This window comes from Temnothorax longispinosus, chromosome 2 (genome assembly GCF_030848805.1).
Source record: "Temnothorax longispinosus isolate EJ_2023e chromosome 2, Tlon_JGU_v1, whole genome shotgun sequence".
Taxonomy (NCBI): domain Eukaryota; kingdom Metazoa; phylum Arthropoda; class Insecta; order Hymenoptera; family Formicidae; genus Temnothorax; species Temnothorax longispinosus.
Genome location: NC_092359.1, coordinates 13,038,282 through 13,050,837, shown reverse-complemented (window position 1 = coordinate 13,050,837; position 12,556 = coordinate 13,038,282). Strand labels below are relative to the sequence as shown.

Sequence of the window (12,556 nt, the reverse complement as noted above, 5' to 3'; positions counted from 1 at the left end):
TACTGATTATATTCGTGACCACCAAACGATTCCGCGTCGATTGAGCCCTATCAAAGTCAATTTGGATGATAAATACAATTGTTCCGACTAATGACACAGAGGTGATATGTCCGGCATTATGCGCATACGGTTTTTCCTATTTTCTGAGAAAACGGTTGACCACCAAACGTTTTACTGATTATATTCGTGACCACCAAACGATTCCGCGTCGATTGAGCCGTATGAAAGTCAATTTGATTGATAAATAATGTTTATTCATCTAATTACCGAGCTAACGTCACGGAGTCATACGACCAATGGCGTGAGCATACGGTTTTTCCTTTTTTCTGGGAAAACGGTTGACCACCAAACATTTTACTGATTATATTCGTGACCACCAAACGATTCCGCGTCGATTGAGCCGTATGGAAGTCAATTTGATTGATAAATAATGTTTATCCATCAAATTACCGAGCTAACGTCACGGAGTCATGCGACCAATGGCGTGAGAGTACGGTTTTTTCTATTTCTTAGGAAAACGGTTGACCACCAAACGTTTTAATAACAATATTCGTGACCACCAAACGATTCCGCGTCGATTGAGCCCTATCAAAGTCAATTTGGGTGCCAAATACAATTTTTCTGACTAATAGCACAGAGTCATACGACCAATGGCGTGAGCATACGGTTTTTCCTTTTTTTTGGGAAAACGGTTGACCACCACGTTTTACTGATTATATTCGTGACCACCAAACGATTTCGCGTCGATTGAGCCGTATGAAAGTCAATTTGATTGATAAATAATGTTTATCCCTCAAATTACCGAGCTAACGTCACGAAGTCATACGACCAATGGCGTGAGAGTACGGTTTTATCTATTTCTTAGGAAAACGATTGACCACCAAACGTTTTAATGACGATATTCGTGACCACCAAACGATTCCGCGTCGATTGAGCCGTATGAAAGTCAATTTGATTGATAAATAATGTTTATTCATCTAATTACCGAGCTAACGTCACGGAGTCATACGACCAATGGCGTGAGCATACGGTTTTTCTTTTTTTTCTGGGAAAACGGTTGACCACCAAACATTTTACTGATTATATTCGTGACCACCAAACGATTCCGCGTCGATTGAGCCGTATGGAAGTCAATTTGATTGATAAATAATGTTATCCATCAAATTACCGAGCTAACGTCACGGAGTCATGCGACCAATGGCGTGAGAGTACGGTTTTTTCTATTTCTTAGGAAAACGGTTGACCACCAAACGTTTTAATGACAATATTCGTGACCACCAAACGATTCCGCGTCGATTGAGCCCTATCAAAGTCAATTTGGGTGCCAAATACAATTTTTCTGACTAATAGCACAGAGTCATACGACCAATGGCGTGAGCATACGGTTTTTCCTTTTTTCTGGGAAAACGGTTGACCACCACGTTTTAACTGATTATATTCGTACCACCAAACGATTCCGCGTCGATTGAGCCGTATGAAAGTCAATTTGATTGATAAATAATGTTTATCCCTCAAATTACCGAGCTAACGTCACGAAGTCATACGACCAATGGCGTGAGAGTACGATTTTATCTATTTCTTAGGAAAACGATTGACCACCAAACGTTTTAATGACGATATTCGTGACCACCAAACGATTCCGCGTCGATTGAGCCGTATGAAAGTCAATTTGATTGATAAATAATGTTTATCCATCAAATTACCGAGCTAACGTCACGGAGTCATACGACCAATGGCGTGAGAGTACGGTTTTTTCTATTTGTTAGGAAAACCATTGACCACCAAACGTTTTAATGACGATATTCGTGACCACCAAACGATTCCGCGTCGATTGAGCCCTATCAAAGTCAATTTGGGTGATAAATACAATTGTTCCGACTACGGCATTATGCGCATACGGTTTTTTCTATTTTCTGGGGAAAACGGTTGACCACCAAACGTTTTACCGGTGATATTCGTGACCACCAAACGATTCCGCGTCGAATGAGCTATAAAAAAGTTAAATTGGTTGAAAAATAAAAATTGTCCGGCTAACTTCACACCGGAAATTTCATTTTTATTTTACAGGAAAACGACTAACCACCAAACGATCGGACTAGACTACCAAAGACCACCAAACGACCACCAATCGATTCCAATTAATGAAAGTTCGATACGTTGAAGTTGTCCGGCCAACTTCATAGAGGTCTTGCACAATGCCAGGCAACAGGCAATAGGAACAGGAAATAACCAAAAAATCGTTAATTACAACCTAAAAAATTCAAATGCTATGATTGGTTGGCAATAGGCAATAGGCACAAAATTTCCAACGTGACGGAAACTCTGTGTCTATTGCCTGTGTCACTGTTTATTCTGCATTTATACATGATTTCTGATTTCTATTCCCTGTTCCTATTGCCTGTTGCCTGGCATTGTGCAAGGGGCTTTAATTGCTACCTTTCGCTTCGCTAAGCAGAGGTTCGGCTGAACGCAGCCATTGGCTGAAAAAAATGGCTGCGTAAGAACACACTTTGGCCGCGTTCAGCAGACACAACTGTTGAGTTCGTCTTATCAACACGCTGCGTTGATTGGTTGGTTCTAAAAGTAAGAGCCAATCACGTTCGACTGCTACTGAGCGGCTTGGTCTGCTGAACGCGCCCCTTGTTTTATTACATCATGGATAGACCTTAAGTTTTTCTATGGCCAAGGCCCCAACTGTCGCTACTGCAATTGTGATACCGCCGAATGCAGCCTTCATCTATCTCTTCCTAAGTCTATGATTGTAAAGAGCTGTGGTTCAGAATATGTTATAACCTAGAACATTGAATTACTTTTATTATATAACTTAAATAAATGTAGACTTCTATATAGGAAAATAGCCTAAAATTATTTTGTTTACAAAATTATTTTTTTTTTCTTATTTAAGTTTTGTTTTCGCATAAAAGGAGATCAGTTGAGTATGCTTTTATTAAAATCTGAGATAAGTATAGATTGAACTAAGCATATATTGGAATATTTATGTAATGAAAGAGAGAATTTATGAATAACACAAGAGAAAGTATAGAAGATTTGGATAATGTATCTTCATCAAAACAAGCTAAAAATACATCTTTCCAAAGTAAGTTATATAATTTGGTAATTATGAAAGAGATGGGCTTCCTCATCAATTTGGCTGAAACTTCACAATTTTGTGTATTTTGGTTAGAATAGTTGGTCCATCTATTCTATGTTTTAACAAAAAACAAATTATTATTTTCTGTAGAAAATATACAGATAAATATACATTATTTTCTGCTTTAACAAAAAACATAAATTATTATTTTCTTTGGAAAATATGCAGTTTTGTTATCCTGAATATGCCATAATATATATTGAATTAAATGGTTAAAAAAGACAATAGAAATAGAGTTATTATGCTTTTTTTAAAGCAGAAAATAATTGGCATATTGAAAAGTCTATAAATACAAAGTATAATAAATGACAAACATTCTAACCACGCAACTGTCAATTTTAGTACTTAATAACTTTTTTCCTAATTGAAAGCGACAATTTTAACTTATAGGCTACGGTCAACGTGACGCTACAAATGCTTTGGAGCGTTCTTCTTCTCCTTCTTTCTTCATGTTTTACGTACCAAAATATACAAAATTGTGAGTTTTAGCCATAGTTTTAGCCAAATTGGCAAGGAAGCCCCTCTCCTTTATAATTACCGGTTATTTAGTTAATCACGTTACTTAATCAGTTGCATCTGTATTAAGCTCATGTCAGTAGTCTGCCAATATAATCTGATAGCAGATTACCAAAAAGAAACTATAATAGCAGAATCTATAATTTTATAATGGAATGTTTTATATAAGTGGTTATCAAATGGCAAATTCTATTTAATTTCTATAATTAATCTGCCATTATATTCTGTTGACAGATTTTTCTGCTAATATTCTATCAAAATTTATAGCAGATATATTTTGCAAAATCTCTTTTTTATGATTGTAGTTATCTAGAATGTTATCTATATAATTTTATCATTATACATTTTATCATTAATTGTATAATTTATCTATATATCTTATAACTAAACTTTTTTTTCAGCTGCTTTTAGTAACTTGAAGAAATCTGAGTTTTACAAGGATTTTTCAGTTCCTAAGCCTGAAACTTCTTTGGCAACAGTTTTAAACAAAGCCAATATTGTCTTTGTCAGTCCAAAGCAGGTAATATTTTCTTATGTTTTATAAAATGTTAAAGTATAAATTTAAAAGTAAATATCTTGCAAATTGTGTTAACTAAACTTAATAATATCTTGTTTACAGTAAGTTTATTAATAAAATTTAAAGCAATTAATAAAACTTAATTAACATTTCAAAAATTTATAATGGATTAATGTCTCCAGAAAGGCAATCCATTGCTGAAGTATATAACAAATGTACCATGGGAGTATTCCGACATTGTGCCAGATTATGTAATGGGAAAAACTACATGTGCTCTTTTTTTATCAATCCGTTATCACCAGTTGAATCCTGATTATATTCACGAAAGACTTAAATTGTTGGCCAATGCTTACAACTTGCGTGTGCTCTTGGTACAAGTATGTAACAACAATTTACATATTTATATATATTGCATTATACTTATATATATTTTTTATAATATATAAATTAAAATATATAATAGACTATTAACTTTCCGTGCGCCTGATGAATTTTTTAACGTGGTGCGCCTGGTGGGTCTGACAGACCTAAAAGTTTGAAAATAAGTATACCCTGGTATAATAATAATATTAAATTTTTTATCGAAAGTATTATTTGTTTTACATTGTCATGAACTTATAAAATGATATGAGTACAACATGTAAACAGAAGCTTCTAAAACACTCAGGCCGCCAGCGTTCCTGGTTACAAAGTTATGTCTTCAAAAGTACTAGTGGGTCTCTCAGAGCCAACCAGGCGTACGGAGGATTAATATAATTCTTTATATGTATACTAAATATAATTTGATATAGTTATATTATTTATATTATAATTTTTCCAACTTGGCATAAATTAGTAGTCTTATGATCTTTTGCTTCTTCCCAGAGGAAGCTTTGTTTTCATAAAAAAAATTGTTTTTTTAGTTTTTGATGCCAATGTGTTCAGAATGTTCTAAAACGTAGGAAAATCGTAATTTTAAAAAATGTCCGTATGTGTGTGCCATCAAAATTTCTATAACTCAAGAACTGATTAACCAAATCTTAAAGAATTATACATGAAATAGGGGTAGAAAAAACTGAAGAATATAATAGTATTAATAAAAATTGCTAATAATAAAGGGGTTACCTATTTCTATTTTAAAAAAATCTACACGATTACTCTAACTTCAGCAAATTTTGAAATTTTGACATCGAGCTTAATTTTTTTTTATGGATAGAGTATATCATTAAAGGTAGGTTGGTGTTGAATTTGGCGAAGATTGATGAAAGGGTTACCGATTTCTGCCTAAAAAATGTATAGGATAGACCGAAGCGAATCGGATTACTAATTAGCACAATAAAACAGCTTGTTTGAAACAAAACACTAACGAAAACTATCTTAAAACTTATATTGATCCGATTCGCCTCGGTCTACCCTAAGTTATTTGAAGGATAGAGTATCATTAAAGGAAGATTGTTATTGAATTTGGCGAGGATCGGTGAAGGGATTATCGATTTCTGCTTAAAAAGTGTATAAGATATACATGTAATTTTATACAGAGTATTATTAAAGAAAGGTTGTTTTGAATTTTGCGAGGATCGGTGAAAGGGTTACCGATACCTGCTTAAAAAATGTGTAGGTTATTTGATGGATAGAATATCATTTAAGGAAAGTATTGAATTTGCTAAGGATCGGTGAAAGAGTTACCGATTTTTGCTTAAAAAGTTACATGTATAAGTTATATATGTTATTTTTTATATAGAGTATCATTAAAAGAAGGTTGATATTGAATTTGGCGATAATCGGTAAAAAGGTTCTTTTTTTATAAAATGTTAAATTTTTTGAGAAATGTTCGTGGTTGCTTTAACTTCCGCCAATTTTTAGATATCGGACTATTTATAATGATATTATATTCTTCAGTCTTTTCTACCTCTATTTTATATATAATTCTTTAAGATTTGGTTGATTAGATCCAGCTTTATACGCGATCAAAGGTCTATATATGAAGTCCATATATGGACCATGTAGCCTGAACTCCCAAAGTCAACATCGATTTGACATTACGTCAATTGTAAAACCCCAATTGTGCTACTAAGCTGACCCTTTTTTAATTCATAAAAAGGTTAAATTTAAAATTGAAAAAAGTGTGCAAATTAGAAACTTGCACATTGCTTCCTCATTATTACAGATCGCTACCATTGCTCCTATTTTATTTTGCTCATAAAGCTTCCTCTACGAGAAAGCCAAACTAATAAATACTAATAATTATGCATCAAATAAAATACAAGCTTTCTCATAGAAGAGCTTTGTGAGCAAAATAAAATAGAAGCAATGATAGCGATCTGTAATGATGAGGAAGCAATGTGCAAGTTTCTAATTTGCACACTTTTTTTATATCTATATTATAATTTTTTATTTCATTAGGTTGATGTCGCCGACCCTCATCATGTTTTGAAACATCTAACAAGGATTTCTATTTTGGCAGACATGACACTAATGTTAGCATGGAATGCGGAGGATGCAGGCAAAATTATTGAAATTTATAAAATATATGAAAGCAAACCTCCTGATGATATCATGGAACGTAGCGATACAGCACCTCATCAAAAAGTAATTTATATATTTTTTAAAAAGACATTATATGTGTATATACACACACACAGGGTGACTTTTATTTTATGTGCTAATTATCTCCGCCAATTATCCTAGAAAATATTGGTTTATTTGAAAAATATTTCAGATAAAAGTTGGAAGATTTGAAGAAAGCAATAAACAATCTTATTAGAGTTTGGGTTTGGAGCCTCTGTTGAACCTAGTAGGGCCCAGGTCAAATTTTTTAAATGGAGACTCCTACTTATTATTGTATCATTTTTCTACTAATTAATTTGAACAATTTCTGAAACTTTTTTATTTGCTTAATACTTTTTGAGATATTCAAGGAAAACTTGGTAACTTTCAATATTTAGCTTCCGATATCTCGATAATTGTTTGTCGGAGGAAAAATAGTACATCTCTTTGGAGCTTTCATATATATACAAATATTTAAAAAAATTAGGGTACTATTGCAACAACATATTCTTGAGACCAAATCAAGTTAAAAAGTCTTACACCTCTTTTCCCTCTGACAAACCATTGTCAAGATATCGTAAGCTAAATATTGAAAAGGTTACCAAGTTTTCTTTGAATATCTCAAAAAATATTAGACAAATAAAATGTTTCCGACAAAAGTTGTTCAAATTAATTAGTAGAAAAAGACGATACAATAAGAAATAGGGGTTTCCATGTAAAAAATTTAATTTAGGCTCTACTGAACCCAACACGGACTCACTCCAGACTCAAAATCTAATAAAATCGTTTATTGGCCCTCTCTAAACCCCTTCACTTTTATCTGATACATTTTTCCAATAAACCAACACTTTCTGAGATAATTGGCAAAGATAATTGGTGCACGAAATAAAATTCTCGTACCTAGTATATATATGGGAAAACTAGCGGGAAAACTTCTAGGAATAGTAGAGGGGACTGTAACAAACATATATATTTTGCTTATAAAGTAGTAGTTGGAAATACTTCCTTTTTGCTTAGGCATTGGGTAAAAAGGATGATGATTGATGATTGGTACACAAAACGGTTATGCCAAAACATTTTATTTGACTCGGACATAGCTATTTTCGGATAGAAAGGCATTTATAACGCCGTGTGTACAATTACGTGTGGTAATTCCAAAGAGATGAACAGAAAGAACTTTGCCTAGTCATCAATCATACATAATTTTGTAGATAATAATGGTGGTATTAAAGAATAGCTTTAGATTCTCAAACTCCTGCTGGAAGCAGTTCTGACCTCTTAATGATGTTATTTTGTTCGTTAAATGGCTCATTATCAGAGCTGTCCAAGATGAAAAGTAGTCATTACTATTTAGAAGGTATCTATATATCATCAGAAAGATATTTAGCATATCCTAGATAATAATATAATCAACATCATATGGGCACACCAATATATTCAACATTTGTTTGTTACCGCCGTCATCACGAGGAGGTGCCTTGAACACAAAAAGACATCTTTACGAAAAGATAAAAAAACAAGAATTCTGGGAATCATACTTTTATATTTTAACTATTAAAAAAAATCAGTTAATTGCAAGCGTGGAAACATCATGAGCATAGATAACAAAATGAATACACCTTAATACCAACATTGATGAAGTCCTAACATTGAGGGTATTTTGGCCATTAGTACCAATAAATTTTCAATCCTCTCATGATGCCCTACAGTTTGAAATATGTCTCATCTCTAGGCCTGGATAACCCAAAACTTTTATGAAAATGAACGAAGTTCTTTTCTTTTATAAAGATAAGCTTGTAATACAGTACACAGAATACGAAAAGAAATTTCTGCTTACCTCTTTGGAATTGTCACACGTAATTGTATACACAATGTCATAAATGCTTTCTCATCTGAAAATAGAGTCAAATAAAGCGTTTTGTACCAAGCGTCCTTTACCCAGTACCTAAGCAAAAAGGAAGCATTTCTAACTATCACATTATAAACAAAACACATTTGTTTCAGTTCCCTCCACCATCTCTAGAAGTTTCCCAGATAGTAACGTGTTTGCATTGTTGCTGGCAAGTTGCCGACAACATAATATGTGTTGCTATCAGAATTGTACAACTGAGTCCGCATTTGTCGGCAAGTTGATGCCTTCACGATATAACACCCAGATAGCAAAATGTTAGCAGAATGCGCGCAGATTGGCAGCAAATTTGATCAAAATCCCACACCAAAACCATAGCCATCTGTGTCCGCATTAAGCTCGTATTCTGTCGATAGAGCCTGCTGACAGGCAATGTAAGCAGATTGCCAACAAAAACCGCGCAGAGCCTGCATACAAAACCTGGCAGCAGATTGGCAGCAAAAACCGAGCAGAGCCTGCGCGCTCGACCTGAGAACAGATTGGCAGCAAAAACCGAGCAGACTTTATCCATACCCATACAGCACAAAATATTTTTTAGAAAGATTAAAATAATTTACAAAAATATTTTTTAAATGTTTCTATGTCCGCCAGATTATGTCAGAAAAATATTTTCAAAAATATTTTTAAAAGATTGCAAATAAATATATACAATAATATTTGTAAAATCTTTCTATCAGAAATATTGCTTCGAAAAATAAAATATATATGTTTAACCCAAAGCAATAATTGTTTCGTTTGAAAGATTTTTTTAATATTTAAAAAATATACATTACACACAATATACTTTACATCTTACTTTAGAAAATATTATTTTGCATATCTATATCATTGCAGCAATTTTGGTTGAGCCTTGCGTTGTATTGCTGACAAAGATATGTCTCGTGGATGTTATGATTTTGCTTCGCAGGAGGCCTGCTTATATTAGCCCTCAACTGAAATTTACTTACGAGTTAGTCTTATTCATTATGCGCCGTTATCCATTATGCGCCGTTTAGTAGCGTCGTTGCAAACTATCACGGAAAGGATCTGTTCGGTTTTTGCTGCCACTCTGTTCTCAAGTCATACGCGCAGGCTCTGCTCGATCTTTGTTGTCAATCTGCTGCCAATATGTGTGCAGACTCTGCGCGGTTTCTGCTGCCAATCTGCTCATATTGCCTGTCAGCAGGCTCTGTCGCATTTCTGGCTACAGTTTGACAACATCATTTAACTGATAGAGCAGTTTCCGCGTGCAATTTGTTGCCTTTCTGATACCAAAAATTTAATGCAGACTCTGCTTGGAATCTGTTGCTCAGGTTTGGCTATCTGGGAATCTGCTGCCAAGTATGTGTGCAGACTCTGCGCGGTTTCTGCTGCCAATCTGCTCATATTGCCTGTCAGCAGGCTCTGTCGCATTTCTGGCTACAGTTTGACAACATCATCTGATAGAGCAGTTTCCGCGTGCAATTTGTTGCCTTTCTGATACCAAAAATTTAATGCAGACTCTGCTTGGAATCTGCTGCTCAGGTTTGGCTATCTGGGACAGTTTTGTATAGCAACTTGCCTGCAACCTGTTGGCAATTTATGCTGCGATCCAAAATCGTCTGATTCAAAATTCGAGCTGTGTTGCTGTCATGTTGCTGTAATAATTCATAGGATCACATAATCCTGTCATATTGTTAGCAACGCGAAGTAAATTTGATGCTGCTCTCTTGCCGACAAATTGCTGGCAATACATATATCCAATGTTGCCTGTGTGTTGCTTCAAATATTAAATTACTCGAAATCAAATTGAAGCAAATGTACGGCAAGTTGTCAGCATCATAAGCAATCACAGGTTTGCGCGATTTTGCTCAGACACGCTTTGCTATCTGGGTTATACTTCTAGTTTTTCCGCACCGTGTATATAAAGGCTGTTCCATTTTAATCTTTTAGGTGATTTTAAGGTAACCTTGTTTTTTTAAATGTAACTATATATTTATGTTTAGCTAGGAGTATATAGCCCACTTCGAGACAAATTTATTGATATGTTGGTCTTTCAAGGTTATTCAGTTATTTACCATTGTATAAAAAAAAACGATTTTCTTTCAAATAAATTTCCTTTTCTTCCTTTTTCTATCTAACAATAAGAAATACGCTGTTTAGCATTTGTCGAACTTTACGATCATTATGAGCAGGAGTACCATCATGTTGGAACCACATCGTCCATACTCTGGTGGCAAATAGAACTTCTTCCAGAACGTTTTAAAGTTTATTTGAAAGAAAATTTTTTTTTAACGATGGTAAATGACTTTAAATAACCTTGAAAGACCAATATATCACAGGTCAATGAATTCGTCTCGGAATGGCATATAGATCCAGCTAAACAAAAATATATATTTTTATTTAAAAAAACAAAAGTTACCTTGAAATCTTGGAAGCATCTCCACCTAGACAAGACTAGCGTCCATAATAAGCTGTCTTCTTCGAAACAGAGTAAGTTCTGTTTAAAACCTTTTTTTTCGATCAACGAATAATTCAGGAAATAATTGCATAGAAAGATTAAAATGGGGCATTCTGTATAAAATGGGTGCTTTCCATTTATTGACACAAGTCGACACAAACATCGTTCTATCCTTCTTTGCATTCAATGAGTAACAAAGACAGAACAACACTTGTGTCGACTTGTGTCAGTAAATGGAAAGCACCCAATATAAGATATAGATATTTTAATAACAAAGAGAAATAAATATTTATATAATAAATATTTATTACAGTTAATTAACGCTTTAACAACAGTGAAATCTATCAACAAAACCGATGCAACAACTCTTTTAACAACTTTTGATACATTAGCTGACATTGTAAGAGCACACCCTAATACTCTGGCTTTGTGTCCTGGATTTGGTTTGCACAAAGCTCAAAAGCTTCATAGGATTTTGCATGAATCTTTTCTACGCACTCCAAATCTCTCTACAAAATAAGTAGAGAAATAAAAATAAAATTTGTCAGTATCTATGTTTATTGAGTATATTACAATTGTGCTGAAATAATCATTAAAGTTAAAATACACGCGCGCGCGCGAACACACACACACACACACACACACACACAAACGCGCACGCACACACACACACACAACACACACACTCACGTACACGCACAAATATTTACATAATAAAAGTTATAAAAAAGATGTTATAAATGAGACATAAATAAGTCATGATTATATAATATAATAAAATAATGATTTATAAACAATTTTAATTTGAAAAATCTTATACCTAAATAGGGGAGACCGGGGTTATCTGTCTACGGGGGCTATGTGTCCGCAGTACTGCTATCTCAAGTTTTAAGAGACAGATGTCTATATCATTGTAACAAGTAGTTGAAAAATGCCCTACGTAAGATATTTAAATGTTGTTTGTTTTCTTGCGATGCCTCTCGCAGACGCTATATACGTTAAAGAAAAGAAAAGACGAAAAGAAAAGCGAAAACAATTATTCACATTTTTCGACGGTCGAAAAATTTGCTGTGCGACAGTAGTTTAACTCAAATTAAAGTAAGCAATTCATAATATCAATTAATATATAATTATCAAGTGTGAGAAGCGCCAAATCTTAGTTTCGCATTATCTAAAATTGGCAACATGTTAAAGACTGAAAAACGTCGGGGCTATCTGTCCTATTTTTTATGGGGCAATGTGTCCATACTTCAATGACGAATTGTTCTTTTATAAATAGATAATGGTGCGCAACTACAAAAGAAAGACTTTCCTTAAGATGGATAAGGTAGACATATTTAATAAAATCATATTTAGAGCGATTAAAAGAATAAAAATTGAGCGAGAATCTTTTCGTAAAAACAGCGTTAGACTTTGGAATAAATGTTCGGGCTCTCACTCGCTACTGTAAAAAAGTAACCTACGAGCAACTACTTGATCCTGCGATTTAAGAATCGTCTTAAATTATTAAGTATTTTC

General features: G+C 33.9%; 1 protein-coding gene across 3 annotated transcripts in view; it reads left to right on the top strand.

Moving 5' to 3' along the window:
- Positions 1-2,739: 2,739 nt before the first annotated feature.
- Positions 2,740-12,556, top strand: part of Ercc1 (DNA excision repair protein Ercc1) — a 42,832-nt gene continuing 33,015 nt past the window's right edge. The window contains exons 1-5 of one of the 3 annotated variants that reach the window (XM_071771626.1): positions 2,742-3,097; positions 4,069-4,187; positions 4,367-4,561; positions 6,567-6,752; positions 11,352-11,835. In XM_071771626.1, coding sequence (XP_071627727.1) covers positions 3,019-3,097; positions 4,069-4,187; positions 4,367-4,561; positions 6,567-6,752; positions 11,352-11,558 — 786 coding nt within the window. In that variant the 5' untranslated portion in view covers positions 2,742-3,018 and the 3' untranslated portion in view covers positions 11,559-11,835. Of the gene's footprint in view, positions 3,098-3,352; positions 3,630-4,068; positions 4,188-4,366; positions 4,562-6,566; positions 6,753-11,351; positions 11,836-12,556 lie in introns of those variants that run through there. The other 2 variants (XM_071771627.1, XM_071771628.1) reach the window with 2 other exon arrangements.